The 25,723-nt window shown below is 40.5% G+C and overlaps 2 protein-coding genes across 6 annotated transcripts; both read right to left on the reverse strand.

Annotated features, from left to right (window-relative positions):
• Window positions 1–312: 312 nt before the first annotated feature.
• LOC101744492 (xaa-Pro aminopeptidase ApepP) lies at window positions 313–24,166 on the reverse strand. Of its 5 annotated transcripts, none has more exons than XM_038013890.2 (17): window positions 24,055–24,166; window positions 16,348–16,397; window positions 15,931–16,040; window positions 15,239–15,410; window positions 14,638–14,750; window positions 11,841–11,976; window positions 10,525–10,620; window positions 9,098–9,300; window positions 8,590–8,676; window positions 8,280–8,369; window positions 6,522–6,652; window positions 5,257–5,409; window positions 3,326–3,458; window positions 2,500–2,677; window positions 1,651–1,742; window positions 1,050–1,163; window positions 313–538 (listed from the first exon to the last, which is right to left on the reverse strand). In XM_038013890.2, the coding sequence occupies exons 3-17, from the start codon at window positions 16,024–16,026 to the stop codon at window positions 413–415; spliced, it is 1,920 nt and encodes a 639-aa protein (XP_037869818.1). In that variant the 5' UTR covers window positions 16,027–16,040; window positions 16,348–16,397; window positions 24,055–24,166; the 3' UTR covers window positions 313–412. The 5 variants fall into 5 exon arrangements, with proteins under 5 accessions (XP_037869818.1, XP_037869819.1, XP_004922341.3 ...); XM_038013891.2 differs by having other exon boundaries at window positions 16,348–16,394; window positions 24,055–24,154; XM_004922284.5 differs by lacking the exon at window positions 24,055–24,166 and adding an exon at window positions 17,788–17,902.
• On the reverse strand, window positions 23,053–23,703 carry LOC101742242 (histone chaperone asf1). Its single transcript, XM_004922198.4, has one exon. The coding sequence runs from the start codon at window positions 23,701–23,703 to the stop codon at window positions 23,053–23,055; it is 651 nt and encodes a 216-aa protein (XP_004922255.1).
• Window positions 24,167–25,723: the final 1,557 nt, after the last annotated feature.

The raw sequence follows: 25,723 nt of genomic DNA on the forward strand, positions 1-25,723 counted from the left end.
GCTCACAGCCCACCTGGTGTTAAGTGGTTACTGGAGCCCATAGACGTCTACAACGTAAATGCGTCACCCACCTCGAGATACGAGTTTTAAGGCCTCAAGTATAGTTACAACGGCTGCCCCACCCTTCAAACCGAAACACATTACTGCTCCACGGCAGAAATAGGCAGGGCGGTGGTACCTACCCATAGTCCTAGACGCGTGTGGAAATTACCAAATCAATGGGACGTCTTTTCGTCACTGAAAATGATTCCCTCACATACATACAAACATGCCAAGCCAATAAAGGCAAACCAATTAATACACAATAGAACATCGTCTGAAAATCATTTATTTATTAGTCATCTCTTTCCGATTCGCATAGAAACCAAATCTTGCGTCTCTGTTGCACGAGTGATCCAAGGTTCTTGAGGGTTCACTTCCTGGTTATCGGGATGCATTGACCTTCGAGCCACTCCAAATCCTTAAGCAAACCGCGCTCCTTCAGTATCGGACTCAATGTGTCAAGCACTCTTCGATGGTACGCGTTCACGTATGAAATCTGTAAGCGGTTGAGCTCCGGAGAATTATATTAGAACCCATCGATCACCCCATCAACACCCCCATCGAACCCCCCGACATGCCAAAGACATTGCAATGAGCAAATACCAATCAAAATAACGTATGACATCTGTAAACGGTAGAGCTCCAAAGAATTATATCAGAATTCATTGACCCCCCCCATCAACACCCCCATCGAACCCCCCGACATGCCAAAGACATCGCAATGAGAAATTACCAATCAAAATCATGTATGACATCTCTAAACGGTAGACCTCCGAAGAATTAGATCAGAATTCATTGACCCCCCCATCGAACCCCCCGACATGCCAAAGACATCACAATGAGCAATTACCAATCAAAATCACGTCTGTCATCTGTGAACGGTAGAGCTTCGAAGAATTATATCAGAATTCATTGACCCACCCCCCAACCCTCTTCCCGAAGACATCGCAGTGAGCAATCACCAATCAAAATCAAATTGATCGGCACGTTAGAAATCACTCACTCACCTCGAAATCGGTCATAATCTCTGCATCGATACATTCCCTTTGATTGGGCACTAAAGTCAACGTGCTGAAGCCCAAAACGCCTCGACCATCGTAATCGCCTCTCAGATTCTTCGCCTGGAATAAAAGTGGCCGTCGTGAGTTCGGCCATAGATTAATTTGGTTTTTCCTCGCGGCCCCGATTCCGAGCCCTTCGAGTGAAGCGGTCGAACGACCGAATCTTAATGAAGTCGAATCCGCATTCGCTTCGTCACAGAAATAGATGAGACAGCGATGTGTCTTATACACAAGTAAGACTTAAAGGTCTACTTAAACGGTAGGCAGCGGCTTGGCTCTGCCCCTGGCATTGCGGAAGTCCATGGGCGACGGTAACCGCTCGCCATCAGTTGGGCCGTATGCTCGTCTGCCTAAAAAGGCAATAAAAAAATGCTGGGATATACTGATGTTGAATGGTGAGCAAAAAAGATGGTACTTATCCCCTTAGGGCTCATAAAACTTACCCTAACACAAATATAATTATCGAGCGTTTCGCCAAATTCATGTGACGTAGCTACTTTGTTTACTGGTTTGTGACGTCATAAAATATGTACTATACACTATTTACCTTAGGATGATCGCTTCCCTTATCGACAGCCACAATCTCTATTAGATCTTCGTGGCGAATTCCGTATTCGCCGACTTTGTAGAAGCCTGGTTCTGTTTTAAAAAAAAAAACGTTAAAAAACATCATCTCCTTCTTATTATTTTTTTCGGTATGGCAAACGAATTCTTGAAATTCTATTGTTGCCAGTGTCGATTTTTTTTTAAATAATTGGTTGTCTGTAATGTCGGTATAACGGATAACGTCTCATAAATCGACGAACATCGGGTACACGCACGAAAAATTGTCACGTTCCGCCCGAGCCTGAGCATGCGAGCGAGAGCCCGTAACAAGCGACAGAGAGGCACTATCGGCCCAAGCATTGGCTTGTGACACATCTATGTCTTTCTCGCGTGACGTCAGAGCTAGCAGTTCGAATAGTTCCGCTATTGACGTTATCACGTAAAACTATCGTCCGTAAACCGACTTCACAGACAAACAATTATTATTTCTTATAGTAATTTTTAATTAAAGTTGATATAAACTGTTATTAGTTTTAAATATGTTCACGACACGCGAAATCCATACTAATATATAAATCTACAGTGCTTTTACGGATGTTCCGTTATAACTACTGAACCATGCATCCGATTGACTTGAAACTTGGTATCCATGTAGAAAATTCATGTGCTTAATGGATAGATTTATATGAGTGTTGGGCTCCCTACACCAGTTGCGGGAGCGTTAATAATGAGAATCTTTATGGGAGTGAGAAATAATAATGTTAATTTTAAATGCCTCGCGAAGCGGACGGGTACAGCTAGTCCTGAATAAAAGAGATAACCTATTTTAAATAAATAAAACATCTCGGACCGTTGCTCAATATCTGTCCAACGTTCAGTCCAGGATCGTCGGGGTACGGACGCCAAGAGACTCCGGACGGACCCTCGTGCACGTTGAGGTAGTGACCCACGCCGTGACCCGTCCCGTGACCGTAGTCCAGGCCCACCTCCCACAGGGCGTGACGCGCGAAGCTGTCCAGAACGTTGCCCTGCCGGACGAAACTTCGACTTTCAATAAACTCTGACAGATGTCACATTTGACAGCTGGCAAAATAAAATGCTGATGCGCGAAACAAATGTTCAGGGTTACTTATAGAGTAACAACAACTAACACCCGGGGGCCTGTTTTAACATCTATATATTAATGCGTGAAGCAAAAACTTTGTACCGTTTTTTACGAAAATTGCGCGGACGGAGGAGAATGTTAATTTTTTTTAATTATACATAAAAATACATTAAATCAATAAATAAAAACATTAAACACGCTACCATGTATTTGATACACACACGCATGCATACTATTTGTTTATTGTCAAACTATTCTTATTGCTTATAGTCTGTGGTCAAATTGAGAATAGATTAAATATTTTTTGTCTTTATTCATATTAGTAATGTAGTCTCGGCGAAATCTGTGATTATAGAAGTATAATAAATAGTCTTTGACAATAGAACAATAATAATTTTCAAACTTGTAATTACAATTAATTATAGTCGAATATCGACTACCGGGGGACCACTAGTTCATATTATTTCTAGAGTCGTTTTAGTTAACTAACATTTTAACATATATATTATATATTTTTTTGCCTTTAATTTAAGCAAGGAACTGGCTGGACTATGTAATGAAACAATCTTACCTTAACGCCTTTCGGGAATAAAGCGCTGCCGATCATAATCTGACCTTTTAGCACTCGAGTGAACGCATCCTTCTGTTCCGCGGTAGGGTTGCCGCTCATGTGCCGCGTGCGAGTTATGTCGGTCGTGCCATCCCTGAATTTCGTAAACAAAAGCTCTGCTGGATTCCTCATACACGGTTCCGATGTGAGGATTTTCTATTGATTATGTACCGTAGTGGACGGGACAACTCCAATCAGACACACAGAGGTCAGTGTGTGTAGTGTGAGTTATTTAACGTTCTAGATAGCGTAAAAGTTAACTCGATTTTGTATGCAGTTAGAACAGCGCCCCTAGCGGCAAACGTAAGCAAACTTTTACGCTATCGAAAACGTTAAAAACTCGCACTAAGCAGCCAGACTCTTCGAGCCAAGATACACAATTTTAACATACAGTATTCGACTTAAAAAATTTAAAACCATATTTTACGGTTTTTAATCGCCGCCATTATATCGAGGGACGAAAGGCTATTTGGTTTAAGCGATATTTCGCTTAACACGCGACATTTATCTTTGTAATGAAAGGTCCGTTTTATTTGGTATCAGCATCAACAGTTCGATGTTTTTAATTGAACTTCAATTAAGTTTACTCCATTCAAATAGCTGAAGAATTTTTTTTTATTGTTGTTATATTCTTTCCAAATTTTGAGGTTGAAATGGCTCTGCTGTAAAGATGCTTAAATATGTCGTATAAGCCAAATAACCTTTCAATCTTCCTTTTTTTTTATTGCCCTTGTAGACAGACGAGCATACGGCTCACCTGATGTTGAATGGTAACCGTCGCCCATGGACTTCAGCAATGCCAGGAGCAAAGCGAAGCCGCTGCCTACCGCTTAATATTTTAATATAAATATGCTTTGTTAATATTTTAATATAAATATGTTAGAGGGAGTCTGAAAGTGGCACCTGTGACAGAGAAGTTGAGAAGTGCGCGTTTGGGATGGTATGGTCACTTGGCGGTTAAGTGGTTACCGGAGTCCATAGACGTCTACAACGTAAATACCGCCACCCACCTCAAGACATGGGTTCTGAGGTCTCAAGTATAGTTACAACGGCTGTCCAACCTCTCTAACGCGTTACTGCTTCACGGCAGAAACAGGCAGGATGGTGGTGCCTACCCGTGCGGACTCACAGGACGTCCTATCATCAGTAAGCTCTTGTCCCCATTCGACGTCATAGCCCAGAACGGAGCTTAGAGGGCATAAAACAGCGGTCGGGGAACCGGGGTAAAGTACCCCAAATAGGGTAAAATGAAACTTTTGGGGGGTAAAAATGAAAGTTTTGCGAGTAAAAAGTATATATTGAAGTGAAACTTCTTTAGAATCGATAAAATTTGTAGTTATTGTTTTCTTTTCAAAATTATCATGGGGTCTATAATATTAAAGATACTAAAAAGAAGCGATTTCTTTTTGGAGTTTACTCCTTTAGAATCGATTTACATATATAGGCCCGGGGTATGAAAATTATGGGGACCAAAATCGTACTAGCATGTCACACGAAATGCGTTATGCGCCTGCGCCGGCAGTCCGCCACAAAGCCTCGTACTGATCGCGCGTTTCTCTCATTATTGTATTTTCATATATTTGTTAGTCGTTTGTTTTGTGTCTCGTTAATTTGTTAATAATCTGTAGTGTATCGTGTTGTCGTAATATAGAACTATTTCTCGTATTGTTTCGTTTAATTTTTTATATCCAGTAAACTCCAGTCGTGCGTCGGAGCGGACACACACACTTTTTTTTTTTTTATTCTTCGCCATCGGGTAATATCAACTTACACAAAAATATTTTGGGGTAATACTAATTAAAAAAGTTCCCCGACCGCTGGCCTAAAAGCACCGACCCCCGTCCCACTGTCGGTCCCCACTCTGTAACATGCCATCCGAAGGGGGGTCGCACCTGTATTGCCCGCCGGAGTCGAGAAGGAACATGTGGTCTCTCTCTATCACGGTCTGCTGTCCCTCTCTATCGGGGCTGTAGTGTATGATTGCGCCGTTCGCGCCGCTGCCCGCTATCGTTCCAAACGAAGGACCCATGAAGTCCTTTTCGTCCCTAACAAATAAAATAAACTTTATGTTCTTGTAAACCTTCGGAGTTGTCCGATTGCGCTGAACTTATTTTAAGTGAAATAGATGTTTTTTCAAATTGTCTCACTACTTATAAGAAAAATCTGTCGCGGATCATCTCCCAATTAAATTAATCTTAAGCAATGAATGAAATGTATCCAAATCTTAGCTGTATATTTTATTTTTATTTTTGATGTTAATGCAATGTCGATTGCACCTATAATTGAGGTGACATCTGCCATGAACTTTTGTCAATTTGTCAATGTTTTGTATTGATGATCACTTTGTTGGTGCAACTTAATAAATAAATAAATAAATAAATAAATAAACACGGCGACCACCGGAATATATCAAACCAAAAAATTAACAAATTAGTATTAATATTATCATGATAAAGATCCGGCGAGAAACTCAGTGGGCTGTGTATGGGTTAGTTCACTCGTGGAACTATTCGTCATAATTGACGAATTCGACGAGGACGGTGACCGGTGCTTGAGGGTCCTAAAAGCACCGAGTTTCTTTTTATTGCTTAGATGCTGCGATGTCTTTGGCATGGTGGGGGGTTTGATGGGGTTTTGTTTTTATTGCTTAGATGAGTGGACGAGCCCACACAGCCCACGAGCTCACAGCCCACCTGGTGTTAAGTGGTTACTGGAGCCCATAGACATCTACGACGTAAATGCGCCACCCACCTTGAGATATAAGTTCTAAGGTCTCAAGTATAGTTGCAACGGCTGCCCCGCCCTTCAAACCGAAACGCATTACTGCTTCACGGCAGAAATAGGCAGGGTGGTGGTACTTATCCGTGCGGACTCACAAGAGGTCCTACCACCAGTAAATGGATCCAGGGAATCTGATAAGACATGTTGGCTTTGCCTTAATCCGTTGCGCTTGGATAAGTAATTGGCGGTGGCCACGATTAGAGGGTTTTCGTGTCACGCCACTTTATCGTGCGTCTGTCTGTCGCGAACACAATCACTGATATATAATTACCAATAAAAGCGGGAGATTTCGTATGTGGCTAATCGATTCATCAGAATTTCATTTGCCGTCGGCGGTTGCTGCAGTACCTACGTGCCCTTACTCGAAGTTCCTTACCTCCTAAACTCCAGAAGTTTATCCGAAGCCTGCACCTCTGTGATCTGCTCGCCGCTGTCAATTTGATCGTGGAGCCACCTGAAGAACCTGACCACGGCTATACCGTCCTTGATGTGGCAGTTACGGAAGCCCTGATGAGCAATGGGCATATGTTCTCAAATCCTAGTCGTCGCGGCCTAAAGGATAAGACGCCCGGTGCATTCGTATCGAGAGATGTGACTGAGCCGGGGTTCGAATCCCGCAAGCAGCGGCTTGACTCTGCCCCTGGCATTGCTGAAGTCCATGGGCGACGGTAACCAGTCACCATCAGGTGGGCCGTATGCTCGACTGCCGCCTACAAGGGCCATAAAAAAATAAAAAAAGCAGATACCAATTTTTTAAGTGAAACTTCTTTAGGCGTGTTAGGAGAGAGAGAGAGAGAGGGAGAAAGGACAAAGCGAGCTAGGTCGTTTCTCTTATACACAGCGTTCTCTATGAATGAAGAAAACCACAGTGCTACACAGCGCAACGCAATAGAAGTTCCACTTCTTTCACGTCCATCAAGTTGCACGCGTGCCAATTTTTCTATAATGTTCACGAATGACTTCCACGGATATAAAAGTCGAAAGCGAAAAAGTTATAATTTGCGCAAGTACTGGTGGTAGCACCTCTTGTGAGTCCGCACGGGTCGATACCCACCCTGCCTGTTTCTGCCGTGAAGCAGTAATGCGTTTCGGTTTGAAGGGTGGAGCAGCCGATGTACTGTTAAAACGGAGACTCTTAGAACTCATCTCTCAAGGTGGGTAGCGGTATCTAAGTTTTTGATATCTATGGGCTCCGTTGAACTTCTAACACCAGGCGCGCTCGTGCCATCTAAGCCATAAAATACCCGAAATTTGTTCACACAACACTTCCTTATCAAATATGATCTTTACACCCTCAAACACCTGGTTATTGGGGCTTAGGTATTGTGAGCATGCACAGAGATTGACATGACCATTGTCTTGCCAATCTCTGCCGCGAACCAATCACACGTTCCTTTTCGAAGAGCACATCGGATTACAGTTCATCCACAGTGCGTTTCCAGAGATCTTTTTTGCCACGTACCATCCCGCTTTGGAATGAGCTCCCCTCCACAGTGTTTCCCGAGCGCTATAACATGTTCTTCTTCAAACGAGGCCTGTGGAGAGTACTAAACGGTAGGCAGCGGCTTGGCTCTGCCCCTGACATTGCTAACGTCCATGGGCTAACCACTCACCATCAGGTGGGCCGTATGCCGTTAAAGGCAATAAAAAAAAACACGTATGGTACTCGGGGACTGAAAGCGATTGTATAGCTTTTTTTTTGAACTTATGCAATTATAATTAGACAATAATAATTTAATATTAAAACAATAATTAATAAAATAAGACCAGGCTATATTTATAAACATTATCAAAAGCAAAACACAAACTGTCCCCTTCACACTCGAAAGCCAGACAGCGCGAGAGAGAGATGGACAGACTTTTCATGATCTGCATGCAGTGCGACGTCACGCCGCACGCTTATTCACAAACACTACACAAGCGCAACGTGTGAGTGTGTTGAACCCGAGCTATATGGTAGGCGGAGTGGGGGTGTTAGGTTTCATTTTCGTTACGGAATTTCTCGGTCGCCGCGCTCAAAACCCACGATAAAAGCTATGTAATACCTTAAAAACTCTTACTTATATTTACTTTATCCTTATCTTACCTGTATCTCCTACGTTTAATCGACAGATCTGCTCTATACGATACTCACTTGCAGTTCGATTTCGTTTTTGACCAATTTAGCCAGTTTCACGGGCGACACCTCCGATATTAAATCAATCGGACGCTTTAGGACATCAGACTGAAATTAAGCAAACAAGGCCGTTGGAGAATTGAAAAAAATAGTCCCTTATAAAAAAGACAGAGCCTAAAATACGGGACGTCCCAGAAAATACGGGACGTCTGGCAACCTTATTCAGTGCGCCGCGTAGGGCACCAGTGACCTACATAGCAGTCAACGTATTTTAAAAAAGTAATTCCATTTCAATGTCTAATATAAGAGAACAATTTTAAGAACTCACCCCGGAGGCGGCTCTGTGGATCGCCTCATTAGCGTCATTGGACAACCAGATCACGTGTCTCCCGTCGCCGCTCTCCGACAGTTCTCGCTGTGAAAACGAAAGCAGACATAAAAAAAAATGACACCTGTCAAATTTGACAGCTGTCATCCGAAAACTAACGTAGGATCGTCAAAGTTACAGCCTTTGATGTCTGCAATCGAGTAGCCGATAAGCATATCCAAAACGTCCGACTCCAGTTCCTGGTGAATAATGACGAACCTGACTGTCTGTCTCTTCAGGCTACGTATTAATACGCACGAAATTATAATTTCAGAGATTGCACTTAAACATCGTATCGCTGCTAGGAGCTCTTGGAAGCAGACCTGCCTTCTGTTTCGGAGGATACGACGCCGTTAGACGGAGCCGCCGAGGCTGTCACCTAGTATCCCGGAGGACGCTAGTCCTCTCACCCAGACTGATATCCAAGATCCATCCATCCATCATTAACGAACCACTGAACAATGCTCACCGCCATTTCCTTTAAGCCCTCCAAAATGTCCCCGTAAGGTTTGCCCTCGACACTGTCCACGCCCTCCTCCCTCAGGTGATCCGTCACGGAGGGGGGCAGTTGACCGTCGCCCCAGTATAGAACAACATTGGTCTCCATCACGATCAGGTACGAAAAGAAGACCGGATTATATTCGATGTCGGAGCCGCGTAGATTTAACGTGTCTGGAAATTGAAAAGTCAGTACCGTGGTGGGAGTAACTGGTGGTCCGGAGGTCTGACCAGTTTCACCAGGATACGTGGGTAAGCGTGGTAGCTGAGCTACAAGGGGTAGGATTTGCTAAAGCAGCTCAAGAGCAGCTGCTTCGGAAGGACGGCCCACCGAGAGGACACGGCTGATGTTAAGGTCAAATCAATTCTCCACAACGCAAGTATTGAGGAAGTTTATGTAGTAAATAAACCATGATGACAGGAGAGTGATGACGGAGATGATGACAGAAGGGAGTTTCTAGTTCGAATGAGAAACATCTGTCTTGTCCAAGTGTTGGTTTAATACTCTTCTCTTATTACATATTACATGACTTAAATGTACTACACTACACGCAAACAGAACGTTTTCGGGGTCGAGTGACCTCCAGTTAATGACGTGCCACCTCTCCGATAACTAGTCATCTAGCCCTATGTCTCTTTCATGTGAAATCGTCGTGGCTTAAAGGATAAGACGCCCGATGCGATTGTGCCGGTGTTCGAGTACCAGTTTTAAGGGTGGGGCAACCGTTGTACTTGTAAAAACTGAGACTTAGAACTTATTTCTCGAAATAGTCGCCGGCATTGACGTGGTTGATGCCTATAGATCCCACTGACCACAAAACAATAGTTGGGAGTGCTCTGAGGAATTGGTTGAGATGATACCATCATCTCGTTTTTACCATCGCACCGCCAGTCATCGGAATAGAATTCATCCATACGACCTGGAGCCACAGTGTTCATCCACAATGCGTTTCCAGGGATCTTTTTTGCCACGTACCATCCGCCTTTGGAATGAGCTCCCCTCCGCGGTGTTTCCCGAGCGCTATGGCATGTCCTTCTTCAAACGAGGTTTATGGAGAGTACTTAACGGTAGGCAACGGCTTGGCTCTGTATTGCTGGCGCCCATGAGCAACAGTAACCACGGACAAAGTTGTTACAAAATGCCTACCTACACGAATTCAGATCAAGACTTTTGCAATGCACGATTGATTCGCAGCAGAAATAAGTTAGACGGTGACCACTCGGGCGGGATTACAGCACGCCGTGCTTCTAAAGGCTGATTGGCGATCAAGGATCTCGGTATAGCGCTGCTCTAGCCTTACGAAGCCCGAGAAGAGATATGAGAGGCTGCTGAGATAAACCACAGAGTCAAAAGCAAAAGACATGTCCCATTTAAAGTTCTCTGGTCGCATGACTTACAAGCAATATCGTCTAAGGCCGTTAGAACGAGGGCCGAAGCTTTCTTCTCCGCCATCTTCCGTCTTAATTCCGCGATCTTCTCTCCCGCTGTTCTGCCTGAGAACGAGATACTTCGCTTTATCACATTTCTCCTTCGGTCACATCACATCTGTCACATCACACAATGAAACTGAAACTACTTTGAAGGATTGTCGCGGCCTGGCTCTAAAGTCGTCGTGGCCTAAAGGATAAGACGTCCGGTGCATTCGTGTTGAGCGATGCACCGGTGTTCGAATCCTGCAGGCGGGTACAATTTTTTCTAATGAAATACGTACTTAACAAATGTTCATAATTGACTTCCACGGTGAAGGAATAACATAGCATGTAATAAAAATCAAACCCGCAAAATTGCAATTTGCGTAATTACTGGTGGTAGGACCTCTTGTGAGTCCGCACGGGTAGGTACCACCACCCTGCCTATTTCTGCCATGAAGCAGTAATGGGTTTCGATTTGAAGGGTGGGGCAGCTGCCGTTGTACCTATACTAAGACCTTAGAACTCATATCTCAGGGTGGGTGGCGGCATTTACGTTGTAGATGTCTATGGGCTTCGAGAATCACTTAACACCAGGTGGGCTCATCCACCCATCTATGCAATAAAAAATAAATTTAAAAAAACGCTCCGTCCCTGGCCTTGCTAACGTCCAAGAGCTCTGGTAATTACACACCATCAGGTGAGCATCATACCTATCTGCCTACAAGAGCAAAGGAGTAATCTTCGATGATTTAGTAAATTTAGCACTTGTTTTTTTTTAACTATTCTAGTGATCTCGAGGGGTTATACTAAATTCGCAGAATTAGTAGGTGAGCTCACGGGGCTCTAACCTGACGAGGTTGCTAACACTGACCCTAGCAAGAGCCGTGCTTCGCAGGATCTACCACCGGATCGGAAACGCGACCCCCTGAGAAGATCCGGCGAGAAACTCAGTGGGCTTTAATGTATTATTTTCCCTACCTATGTTGATGGCCTTGAGATGCTATTTTAGCTTCTCCTTGACGTGTAGGTGAGCTCACGGGGCTCAAACCTGACTACGATGCTAACACGAACCCTAGCAAGAGCCGTGCTTCGCAGAATCTACCACCAGATCGGAAACGCGACCCACTGAGAAGATCCGGCGAGAAACTCAGTGGGCTGTGTCTATGGGTTAATTCGCTCGGCGAGCCTTTCGTCGCAAGCAACGGGTTCGACGAGAACGATGACCGGTGCTTGAGGTACCTAAAAGCTCCGACTTGGGTTCGTACCTAAGGTATCCATATAAATCCTGTATATTCGCTTACCAGTGTAGCGGACGTGTAATGGCGCGAGTTCATTGTGCGATCTCTTAGGCGCCGGGTCCCCAAGTTCAATCCTGACATCATCCACGAGGTTGTTCGAAATCGGCACTAGTTGAGCGCTAATTTTCTTTAGGGCAGTCTATTTTTATAACAAAATGCGTACGTATATAATCTCTTTCTCATATAATCTCATATAATATCTCAACTTATTAGAAAAAAAAAATGTGTGGTTTCGTGGGACACCAGATAGGAACGAAGTACCTTATTATAAAAATATTAATTTTAAGTTCTATTCGAGGTATAAAGAAAATAACTATTCGAGTATACATTTTTTATTATGATTTTTTATTTATAAAAAAAAAGATATTTCAAAACAAATTAGTATACACTAAAAACAATAATAATCGAAATCGGTTGGCGTGATATTGAGTTATTGAGTTATTCATCTATTTGTCGCGCACGTACTTAATGCAAATTTAAGGCTTATATGGTTTTCTCATGGATACCATTATCAGAACTGGACTAAATTGAAATGAGACCACACGGAAAGCGTCAGCTTTCCAATAAGAAAAGAAACATCAAAATCGATTCACCTAGTCAAAAGTTATGAGGTAGCAAATATAAAATCTTACGTTACGGACGTTTTTTCCCGGTTAGGGTACCCCTCCGCATCGTCTCATAAGGAACTTCGTTCCAATTATATATGGTAAAATTCTAGATATGGTCACTCGGTCACAAACTAGGACTCCCTGCGGGAACCAGCACCATTAAACATACTTTATGGACGTTTAAATGTATACATGTAGGAATGGAATGACAGATATGGAGCATGACAGTGAAAGAGATAGGAGATGTCGTGTCAGAAGGTAAGAGAGACCGAGAGTAATGAGGGTAGTTAATCGACGCAACGGAAAACAGACGTGAATATTTTATTTACTATGCTATAATAAAGACTGACTTTCTGGTGGTAGGACCTGTGGTGAGTCCGCGCGGGTAGGTACCACCGCCCTGCCTATTTCTGCCGTGAAGCAGTAATGCGTTTCGGTTTGAAGGGTAGAGCAGCCGTTGTAACTATACTGAGACCTTACAACTTATATCTCAAGGTGGGTGGCGCATTTACGTTGTAGATGTCTATGGGCTCCAGTAACCACTTAACACCAGGTGGGCTGTGAGCTCGTCCACACATGTAAGCAATAAAAAAAAAATTGTGTGAAACAATTAACTGTTTTATTGACCCAAATCGAATAGAGGATCCTACATGTTATGTTAGTTTATATAGTACATATTTAGTAAACACCCAGCCGAAGAGCAAAAAAAAAACTGTTCAACCCACAATGTTTGCTCTATGTGGGAATCGAACCCACGACCTTCGGTACGACACTCAGGGTGTCTAACCATTGCACCGGCGACGCATTCGAATGAAGGAAACGTTTGGTATTTTACTGGATTGTGTGTTAATTAGCTTGAAAGTCGCTCAATAATCTATACTAACAATATATAAATCTAGTGGTATTTACGGATGTTCCGTTATAACTACTGAACCGTGCATTCGATTGACTTGAAACTTGGTATCCATGTAGAAAATACACATATTTAATGGATAGGCTAATATTTATATGAGTGTTGGACTCCCTACACCAGTTGCGGGGGGTTTTAATGATGAGAATCTTTATGGGGGTGAGAAACAATAATGTTAATTTTAAATGCCCAGCGAAACGGACGGGTACAGCTATTGGCTTATAAGTACGAGTAATCATTACCACATTTTTGTAATTAAATGTGTACTTAAAACATGTAAGTACAGTGAAAATTTCCACGACCGAGTAATAGAATTGTGTAATAAAAAGTTTATGTTGAACTGTTTAAAAATATTGGTTGTCTGTAAAGTCGGCTTACGGACGATAGTTTTACGTGGTAACGTCAGTAGCGGAACTATTCGAACTGTTAGCTCTGACGTCACGCAAGAAGAGAGATAAACGTGTCACAAGCCAACGCTGGGGTCGATCGTGCCTCTCTGTCGCTTGTTCCGCGCTCTCGCTCGCACGCTCAGGCTCGGGCGGAACGTGACACACTTCACGCGTAGAGTCGGTGTTCATTGATTTCTAAGACGTTATCACGTCAAAAACTAAGAGATACGTTTGAATATCATAGTCGAACTAACAATCAATTTACACAACATTTCCTTGTATCCTTTCTATACCGGGAAGTTTATTAGGGCGAAAATTTTCAAAACTATTGTCGCATCATCATCGGTCCTTGATGCGCTTGCGAATTTTCAAGCTAATCCGACGTATTGGAGTCGAAGATAACGACGTTCAAAGATTCCCTTGACACGCAAAGAAACAAACATACCGAGACAATAAGAGGACCGTGCTAATAAAATACAAAACTGCATAATTACCGGTGGTAAGGTACCCTTTAGTCGTGGAAAGTTCACACAAAGATTGCGTTATGTGGTTGAAAAAACATCAAAGTCTTCTGGTGCGGCAGATAACACCGCGTGTTTCGCTCGGTACTGGAGGCGACTATGTCTACCAGTATGAATTATATTCAAAGACGGACTTTTGTAAGGCCTTTCAGGTCTCATGTGCACTGTAAGAAGTCCAGTATTGTCTCGAAAAGACCTCATACGCTGAAAGTCCCTCAAAAATGGTCCCACAGTTAACCAGTTAAGAACTACCTCCTGTCACACATAGGTCATACAATGTGGTTTGAATGATGGTCGTCCCATTTCCGCACTCCGCTAGATCATTTGAGACCTGTCGAGTCTCATGCCAAGAGTTTTAGAATATTTATATACCTGTATCGGAGTCCATTCGTCTCTGGTCATCGTTTGGGGATCCACGCCGACTACGTCACCGTCTTTGAGGTTCGAGGCCAGCCATTTCTCCAAAGTGGGAGTGTCCGGTAGTGCTGTGAGAAGACGCAGTTTTCGGATAACAATATATATGCCCTCACAATAGCCCTAAGGGGCTATATAAAATTTGGCTGGTATTGTGTCTTATAGGTATATAGGTCAAATTGCACGTCGAACTCTTCGTCGCATTCCACGAGTGGGGCGCAACGGCGGATCCAGGGGGGTCATGGGGGTCATGACCCTCCCCCCCTGAGCTAGTTCCAGGACTTGAACTAACTTGGACTAATTGAAGAACATCATGATTTATTTATTATCTATTGTTATCAAAATTAAATTATAAGTTCTTAACTTGCCCACGACTGTGACCCCCTCCTGGCGCCAAAGCTGGATCCGCCCTTGGTGGGGCGGGACTAAGGACCCTTATAACACCGAGAGGCCTCAAGGGAACATGGCGGAGACAAAGGCGATTTTTCACTGCCCCCTCACCTATGTCCACTAACACCGAGTCCTCAACAAGCAGCCTAGAGCGAGACAAACTACTCACTCTGTTTCATTAAAGTCCACGCTGACAAGTCGACCTCCCTCTCGAACTGCGTGTAGTATCTACCGTCGGTCCAGACGAGAGCCTGCGATGACGTCACAACTGCAGTGCCAGCCGACCCGGTGAAGGCGGATATCCACTCGCGTCTGGCGTCCGCTGCATCTATGTACTCCGACTGCAAGTAGACATTTTATACGAAGATCACTGTTATATCGCCTTATCGCTCTGAATTTTCGTCATGATAGGACGTACTGTAACATCGCATAAGTGATAACTTCTTATGGGAGGGTAAAAGACTTCGTTACGTAACGCGTTACGGCGCCAGTCTATATGACTTCCCTTTCTCTCTCGCATATTGCTGACAACGTATGTAAATCCTATTTGTAAATTTTTTTCAATTTATGTTACAATTTCTTTACATTAGGTATCCTTCAGCTTTGTCTCAAGTTAAACAATTTCAATATTAAATAGTTCAATTTAGATTAGTTCAAGTTATCACTTCTGTCACGCGTCCAAAGATGCACCTTTATTTATTTATTTCTTTACAATTATAAATAAAATAATCGATTATAAATATCTTATTTCTAAAGTTGGAACAAAATACACACAATTCGCGTATTTACATTCAAATATGTTAATTCATTTAAAAGTTCACCGCGGACAAAGAACGTGACACGAATTGTTACACGACTTACATTATGAGCATCGGCGGTCGGTATAATATAAGCTGCCAACACGGGACGCTGACTCGACATTAGCGCTCGGAGCGCTTGCAAGCGCTGTAGCGACATCTCGCGGTTGCGATCTAAACGCGATCCAGAAATACAGATAGAATGAAAAAAAAAAACACGATCATAGTCACAGAAGATGTCATAACCATAAACACTTCTAATAAAGGTTACCCGTGTCTCAAATTGACTAACGGGTCAAAGAACTCATGTCCCACTTTGCGTTCACAACGTAAACGCCACCTGCATAGCAACATGAGGTCTAAATCTCAATAGCATAAGGGTTGTAAGAAAAGAAAAAAAACTCGGGCCGGGATCCAACCCTCGTACGAACTAATTCTACCTTTGAAATTTAAAAACAATCCATAGATTATAATCAATTACCTTTTCGGTCGATAGAACTGTTACTGGCCAAAGCGCCTTCTGTCAGGCTACTAAAACAAAAAAAAAATTATATAATAATATAATTCGAATCGAATAGTGCGCTTTGACACAACTTTAGCTACTGTGTGCTTAGTGCGAGTTTTTTAACGTTCTCGATAGCGTAAAAGTTAGCTCAAATTTGTATGGAATGGGATCGTTGCGTACGTTTGTCGCTAGGGGCGCTGTTCCAACTGCACACAAAATTGGGTTAACTTTTACTCTATCGAGAACGTTAATAAACTCGCGCTAATCACACCGGTGGTAGGGCGTATTGCAAGATCGTACTGGTAGATACTGCGATGGAGCCGCATCAGATGTTCTTAAAAAAATAAACGAAAATATCGTATTGCTCCCGTGAGCTCACCTACTCGTCCAGACATAGCTAGAATACCGCCCTAGGCGACCAGCGAATAGGTAGGGAAAAAGATATGAATTTTAGGTTTTTCCATCCATTTTTCGTCCATTTATTTAAGAGCGTGGGCTTTAGATGGTGTCGCCACGTCACTAATTATTACACTCAATTTCCTGTTTTTTTTCAACTCTCCATTCTTGTGATAAAAAAAGAAATGGCGTGCTCGTATTATTATTATTTTACACTTTGCCCTAACCTCAATGACGGGGTCAAGATAGATAAAAAAAAAAAGATTTAATAATAAAAAATAACATACTTAATTTAAAACATACAAAAACACCTTCTTGAACCGCAAATCGAACTAACATTTAATTTCATCGGGTTTTATTTTAATCTGTTGATGATATCTACCGGTCAGGATATTCGAGCGATGCTATAAAGTTATGTTATTATCCTCATCGATTCTTGATGCGTGTACAAATTTTCGAGTTAATCATCGGGCATCTTCAAAATTGTCTGCCCACTGAGTTTCTCGCTGGATCTTCTTAGTGGGTCGCATTTCCGATCCGGTGGTAGATTCTGCGAAGCACTGCTCTTGCTAGGGCTAGTGTTAGCAACGTCGTCAGGTTAGAGCCCCGTGAGCTCACCTACTCGCGCGGTTACGCTGCCATAACCCTTTACGTTACCAGCATAGGTAGGAAAACACAAAACAAAGCTTCAAAGTCGTTGACAAATGACATTCAAAGGTTAAATTTACTTAATACATATCGGCGGTGAAAGGCTAAGTAAGGTTTAAGCGACATTTTTGCAATTTTACAGGAAGAACCATTTAAAGTTTAAGTGGAAAAAAAAACTTCTTCAGCTATTTCAAATGGAATAAACTTAATTGAAGTTCAATTAAAAACATCGAACTGTTGGTGCTGATACCAAATAATACGCACCTTTAATTACAAAGATACCTAAATGTCGCGTATTGAGCGAAATGACTCTTAAACCAAATCCCCTTTCAGTCCTCGATATAGCTAATGAAAGCGTGTTAAAAAACTTACCATTTGACTGTTAAAATGACGATCAGTGCGACGGCTAGCATTTCGTTATCATCACTGAAGCCAGCACAATCGAATAATTGCAAAATACACGCTATTCACATTCGACATGGACGTAATATAAAGTACTAGGGAGGCACTGTAGTATAATAGGATATTTCAAAAGATTTTACTGGTACTAACATAACTAGACAAGAGTTGTTTTCTTTTCTACCTATGCTGATAGCCTTGAGGGGATGGGTCAGCGTAACCCTAACGTGTATGTGAGCTTTCAGGGCTCAAACTAGGAGGCGTTGCTAACAATGGCCCTAGCAAGAGCACCGCTTAGCAGAATCAACCACCGGATCGGAAGTGCGACCCACTGAGAAGATCCGGCGATAAGCTCAGTGGGCTGTGTCTATGGGTTAGTTTACTCACCGAACCCTTCATCGCAAGTGACGGGTTCGACGAGAACACGAGTTGTAAGTCTCATTTCTATAATACAACGGCTGACCAAACCTTCAAAGCGGAATTACTTAATTTGTATTCTCGGCGGCAATTTGGGCGAACTTTTGTCTGTGTAGTATCCGGGAAAACACCTTGAGCCTGCAAGATTTAGATCCCTGCCAGACCGCCAATCAACAATCGATTATTACCTATAGATTTTAAAAGATGAGATTGTTTTGTGTAGGGATTGTATATAGGTTGTAACCTTAACAGTATGCTAACGTGTAAAGTGTATTTTCTTTCACAAATAAAACTTCCCTGGCGAATGACATTTCGTCTTTTCGCATTAAAAGTCTAAAATTTCCAAAAATATTCGAAATTGAGTTAATATGGCGTAAACATTTGGTATCACCAGTATTTTTCTCAAAAATACTGTCAAAAGAGCGCAGTTTAGATTTAGTTTACCTATATTTTGGCTACTATTAACAAAATTAATACATAATTTTATCTTACTTTAAAATACAGATAATTAATGTAACTGATAAAAAATAAATGTTGCCAAGATGATTAATATTAAAAATATCACATGTTAAACCTTTAAAACACTCTCCTGTAAGATTAGCAAGTTTTGAGATTATACAATTTTAATGCGAGAAGACGATTTATGAACTTCATAAACTTCCGTTTCCAAGGCCTTTTTTTTAAGATTTATTTAGGTAGATCAAATACGGCCCTGCCCACTATATATGAATGAATGAATGAATATCTTCCTGCTTATTTGACCCGTTGTACTTTTACCTATGCTGATAGCCTTGAGAGGCTATTTCAGCTTCGCCCTAACGTTTGTAGGTGAGCTCACGGGGCTCAAACCTGACTACGATGCTAACACGAACCCTAGCAAGAGCCGTGCTTCGCAGAATCTACCACCGGATCAGAAACGCGACCCACTGAGAAGATCCGGCGAGAAACTCAGTGGGCTGTGTCTGAGAGTTAATTTGCTCGTCGAGCCCTTCGTCGTAAGCGACGGGTTCGACGAGAACGGTGACCGGTGCTTGAAGTACCTAAAAGCACCGTTAGTGGATCGGGAGGATCCGAGATGACGTGTTTTGGGCGACGTCGACTGCTTTCCATTCTTTCCGCAGGATCGGGAATGTAGTTACCGGCGGCCACGATGAGAGGGTTCTCGTGTCGTGCCGCTTTATCGAAGTGGCCGTTGTACTGTAAAGTTGTTGTAACTATACATGAGACCTTAGAACTTATATCTCAAGGTGGGTGGCGCATTTACGTTGCGGTTGTTTATGGGCTCCAGTAACCACTTAGCACGAGGTGGGGTGTGAGCTCGTCCACCCATCTAAGCAATAAAAAAAAAAACAGACCATGTGGGTAGCGGCATTTACGCTGTATATGTCTATGGGCTCCGATACTCACTTAATACCAGGTGGGCCGTGAGATCGTCTACCCATTCAAGCAACATAATAAATAAAAAATGTAATAAACAGTACGAGGTAATATACTAAATTAAACAAATATTGTAACTTACCAGTTTTTTTATTTTATTTTATTTACACAATATTTTTTTATTTGCTAACTTAGGACTCTACTATTTTTTCAATTATCACAAAATATGTATTTTCTTAATTTTCTTCGTTATCATACAAATTTCATTAATACTCTATGTTAGTGTGAAGTTTTTATAGTTAAGTTTTTATAGTTAATTTATCAAACTTAATTACAGTTATACGTTGCTAAGCCTAAGGAAGCTTGCATACTGGCAATACTAAAGCAATAAGATAATTCTACTACAGTTTTCGACAATTCCCAAATATTGTTCTAAAAATCTTTGGAACCTCTTTCTTATAGTATCAAGACTACGGTCTACTGGTAAGGCATGTGACCCCGCACAGGCAGGTACCACTAGCCTGCCTATTTCTGCCGTGAAGCAGTAATGCGTTTCAAATTGAAAGGTGGGGCTGAGACCTTAGAACTCATTTCTCGATGTGGGTGACGACATTTACGTTGTAGATTGTTCTTGATTTCTATGGGCTTCAGTAACCACTTAACACCAGCTGGGCTGCATGCTTCGCCTCCAGTAATATTAGCAATAAAAAAAAACTGCAAGGGTAAAATTATATTCATGTAATCATTTAGTAAAAATATCCTCACAACATAATCCTAATTAAATAACTTCCAATATTAAACACTACGTTCCTCACTTTAATGAGAGTCAAATGAGACACTGTGGCTTCAGGTCTCATGATCAAATGGTAACCTAGCTGACACATTAAGCCAGTACTTCACTGCGGCAAATGAAATAAAAACTTGATATACATTTAAGAAACACTCCAAACTTATATTTATTCTTCAGCAGTCATTGTATACAACCGTTTGCTTTTACGTTATCGAGAAATTTGAAATGACTTTAATTTAACAAATGTTAAAACCACAAGATTCATTCTATTTCTTTTTAATTCTCTTCTTTGTTTCTCTATTGTAACATATTAAGTCAGTAACTCGTATAATCTTATTATTAAAATTGGAGAGTGTCCAGAGTGAACACCCAGGGTTGTTGTTGTTGTTGTCCTAAGGCACCCCGCTGGTACTTAGGGCCCTCACCAGTGGTCTCCACTGGTGAGGGTACTCATAGTAGCAAGTATCAATGGCAGGAAAACTTGTTTAAACAGTTAAATTTGTAATAAAAACTTTCACAACAAATACATAGCAGTGTGTAGTCTTTCAGTGATGTATAGGAATTGTTTTGTTTTGAACAGTGCGTATACATCAAGAATAGACTTCATATTTCAATTATGCTAAACTTAAATTTACATTAAGATAAATATTTGTAGAATACTGAAATTTTTATATTATTTGACAACCCTAACTTGAGAGATTGTATACATACTTAGGCAGTTATATATGTTTTAATATTAAAAGAAACTCAATTATCATATAATAATGAAATGGGCAAATTTTGGTCAATTTCATAATTACAGAGGCAGAGTGTATTAGGTAGTTAGTTTAATGTTAGAAATATAAGTGATAGGCACAGTCTAAGTAAGAACAGAAGTGGAAACATTTCTGAAGGGACCTTCGTGCTTAAAGATCGTGTCGGCCAGTGCATTGTGACACCACTGCATTGCATTATATAGGGTGTTAATAGTCTATTACAAATTTAAACGGCACAAAAAACGTTAAGTAAAGTATACCATTTACTAACTTATGTATAAATATTAGTCAACTTCATAGATCATTAATGCGAGACTTTTCGGAACAACCATAGATTTTATCAAGATCCAGATATATAGTTCATTGTTTTCAAAATATACAATCCGAAATATATTAATCAAATTTAATTATCTTTGATATATTAAGGAATCACGACACTGCGTGCGACTTTGTTTACGTAAGGGATAACATTTAACACTTATTATCCCATCCTCATATATCAAAATATTTATGTACTATATATATTTATAAGGACACTTCATATATCATTTATTCTAAGTACAGTTTAGACATTGTATTATTTTGTTTTAGGTTTTCTTACGTTAATCATTCCATAAAGCTTGTTTTACATTCAAATACTAATAAACACCATTATTATTATACACTGTGATATGGTGTTCAATTTTAGTAAAATTTCTTATTTATTTTAAAAGGCATCGACTAGTCAACGCTAGATTTTAATTTAACAAGATCATACCATTGTACGCTCAATGTACGAGAATACTCTCTCCATTCACAAAATCATGTGGTTTTAACATTACACACATTAGATTTCATAATAATGTGCATGCATTTACAATCTTTTTATTATGTACAAACAAAGCCTTGAAAACGGTCCATGATATTTCTTTCTTATTATATCTGGTTACATAATCTGAAAATAAATAATATCTATCAGTATATATTTTTTTTAATTATTTACTATTACACTTTAAGGAGTAACTTCAGTTGAAAAGACATGATTAGCAAAGGCCCTTTCAGGGTCTCAAGGTAGGTGTCGACATTCATATTGTCACATCAATGGGTTCCGGTAAACATTCAATTTGCTAGCCAGAAGGGCTATTCCAACTCCGCATGGACCAGAAGGTGAGCTCACAGGCTCAACCTGACAGAATTGCTAGTACTTCCTCCACAGAATTCCTTACAAGAGCAATGCTTCACAGAATCTACCACCAGATCGGAATCTCAACTCACTGAGAAAATCCGGTGAAAAAATCAGTAGTTTGTGTCTATGGGCTAGTTCACACATCAAACTTTTTGTCGTAGTAGATGAGTTAAATGAGGGCAATGACCAGTACTTGAAGAGACTATTTAACATCTGTTGGGCTGTACGCTCACAGTTGGTTAAGCCACTTATGAAATAAACAAATAAGGAATTATTACTTGGATTTAACTAAAGTTACTTAGTTGGTAGCACATGGTATCACACATTTGGTGTCTATAAGCTCCAGAAAACAATTATAACCAGATATTGAGCTATCCTTCAATAAAAAATGAGCAGCCATCAGCCATTAACTAGGATTCCCGGTAGTATTGAAACTGGAGACTGATAAACATAACTACACATATTTACATCTATATACATATAAACCAAACGAATAAACCTGTTCATCACAACAATGTCTGTCTGTCTTTTAGCACTGTCCATAAGGTTCAGATCAGTTTCTTTTACATTAAGTTACCATTTAAAGTGCAATTAAAAATATGGAGACATTGCAACATCATGTAAATTCATGAGTATTAAGCAAAAAGTTCTTAGTTCAAATTAGCATGGACATAAGTGGCAAAATAGCAGTTTGAAAAATAAAGCAAATTGTCATAAAAAAAAAATCACTCACCTCAGCATTCCATTGGCGCTATTGAGTTAGAATTGTCTCCATAGCCGCTTAAACTACCTTGAAACTCTATTCCACTTATCTGACTCTCAGCATTAAAACTAGCACTGTAAGAGTCGTTGCTGGGCGCATGAGAAATTTCTAGATTGCTGTCACCAGCGTCGATGGCCGTACCAGCATCAGGCTCTGCCCAGTTTATCTTAAACCGCGTCACACGGGGCGCTGAAGCTAATATATTACGCACTACTTTATCAAACTGAGGCTTAGCTGGTGTATTCTCTCGTAATTCAGGTTCGCTTTCACTGTAGTCATTATTTATGAAATAGCCTACTCTCACGAACTCCTGTCCCCGATACGAACACGTTAATAATACGACAGTAACTCCGAGAGCGTCATTCTCCGGTATTTTTGTGACGTCCGGTGGTGGCGCTTGAAATACGAACATGTGTCTTCCCTCTGGGATGGGTCCAACGTAAATTGTGTCTAAAACTTGATCGTGCTCTTCCGTTTCCGCAGAACCAACGTAAATCATCTTCCATTCCAAATCTTCTTTGAGTTCTTCGATGCATTCAAAGGTTAACTCGAATTGAAACGGATTGAGAAATGGGCTTGGATTGTCTAATACAACTACATTGGTTATATGAACTTTGGCCATGTTTCGGTTTTCTTTAATTCTTTTTTTAACTATAACCACACACACGTTTCACTTTTAATAATGTTTTTGATCTTAAAAAGTCCAGACACTGTTTAATTCTCGCTGAAGATCGGTGAAAAATGACAAATTATTTTGGCGGTTGAAATGGTCACGTGACCAAAATATGTGTCGACTACAACGCCGCGACGGTCTTTTGTGAAACTAAAATAAAAAAGTTAGACGATGTCAACTGACTTTGCTGGTCATGAAGTTTTGGTTTATTTTTCTTTGTCATATATAGTTAATGTTGATTAAACAAGATGTCAACATAGTTTCCCTATTGCGAATAATTCAAAAGGTGCTTTCACTTACCTTTAATGCAATTCTTCTTTTGTTTACTATGATAATACACGGTCGCACTGAACGTCAAGAATTACCATAAATTAGAGATAACAGAATATAGACTAGATAGGGTCTAACCACAGAGTACGTTTTTCTGGGTACTTCGAGACTTTCATGGAAAAGTCACTATGCGTTACATCATACATACTATTTGAGACGTCACATGCTAAATCAAAGTGTACTAATCCTACTTTATTTATTTTTATATTTAAAATTTTTATTAATTCACACAGAGTTGGTGCTTATGAGGGTGGAAAAGTATGGTTAAAAATAACATATTACAATGCAAAATGATAGGTCACTTAATTTTAACAAGACTCGACAGTTTTTCTCTTGTTTTTCTATGCCGCAAGCTTTTTCCGTTAGTATTACTGCCAGTGTGGAGTTATGAAATCATAAAGTTTTATTATGGATATGATGATTTTTTAGAAATTGTATTTCTGTTTATTAGTGTAAAATTTTGATTAAAAGAAAAAAATGCAGATAATAATAAACTGGGAATTCTGAAAGAACCTAAGAAGGCACGGCCAATTATTATTTCATCTTCCCACACGCTAGCACTTTTAAAATCGCCACCGTTATTACCCATTAGGCTAAAGTGACATTGATTGAACAACATGTACTGTTAGAGGTTATAGTTAAGTGTCAAGGTGGGTGGCGAGTAGTGGCGACATTTACGTTGTAGATGTCTATAGGGTCCAGTATGTAACCACTTAACACCAGGTGGGCCGAGAGGTCGTCCACCCATCTAAGCAATAAAAAAAAATTAAGAAAAAAATACATTTTATACAAAAAGTTATCTCGTATTCTTGCCTTGATTCGAAATTTATACGATTTTATATTACTGTCTTTAATTGAGGTCAGGGCACTCTATGATCATATGGTTTAACAGAATCCAAAGACAAAGTAGGTAGTATCTACCGTAAAATGGGGCGATTAGGGACAAATTCCAACTTTATGAGCAATTTTATGGTAGTTGTTGATGTATATAATGCTATATCAGGATCAAAATGATTGAGTCTTGGGGGCATCTTTGTTGTCTAATTTAAAATTATGTAACTAGCATTCCAGTTTAAGCAAAAAATGCAAAAATAGGTGTAATCCCTATTTACCCGAAAATTGCGGTTAATTGGGACGAAATGAGAAATTTGCTAGGGTTGGCACTACTTTTATTTTTATATATAGTTTTAATTTATTTATTTAGTTGCACCAACAAAGTGATCATCAATAAAAAAAATTGAAAAACTGACAAAAGTACATGGCAGACATCACCTCAATTATAGGTGCAATCGACAGTGCATTAACAACAAATATATATATTTAAACATGTATAGTGGGCTTTCTTAGAAGCGGTTTATATTTCTCCGTTATTGGTAAGTACTTAGGGGCTGATATTTCTATCTGGGTTAAGAGATTAGGTGTGTCGGTTATTCCATGGATTAATCAGATGAATACCCCCACTCTGAACAAATATTAAATATTTTATTATGTATTACTTAGACATTTTTGTCCACCTTGAGATTTCATTGATCTTGTTACATGTCTCTGCAAAATCTACTTACTTATATTAAATTGCTTTTCTATTTCAACTAAAGACTTATTCCCAATTTCGCTTCGAATAAACCAGGTTTTACCAACA

This window comes from Bombyx mori, chromosome 11 (assembly GCF_030269925.1).
Source record: "Bombyx mori chromosome 11, ASM3026992v2".
Lineage (NCBI taxonomy): Eukaryota > Metazoa > Arthropoda > Insecta > Lepidoptera > Bombycidae > Bombyx > Bombyx mori.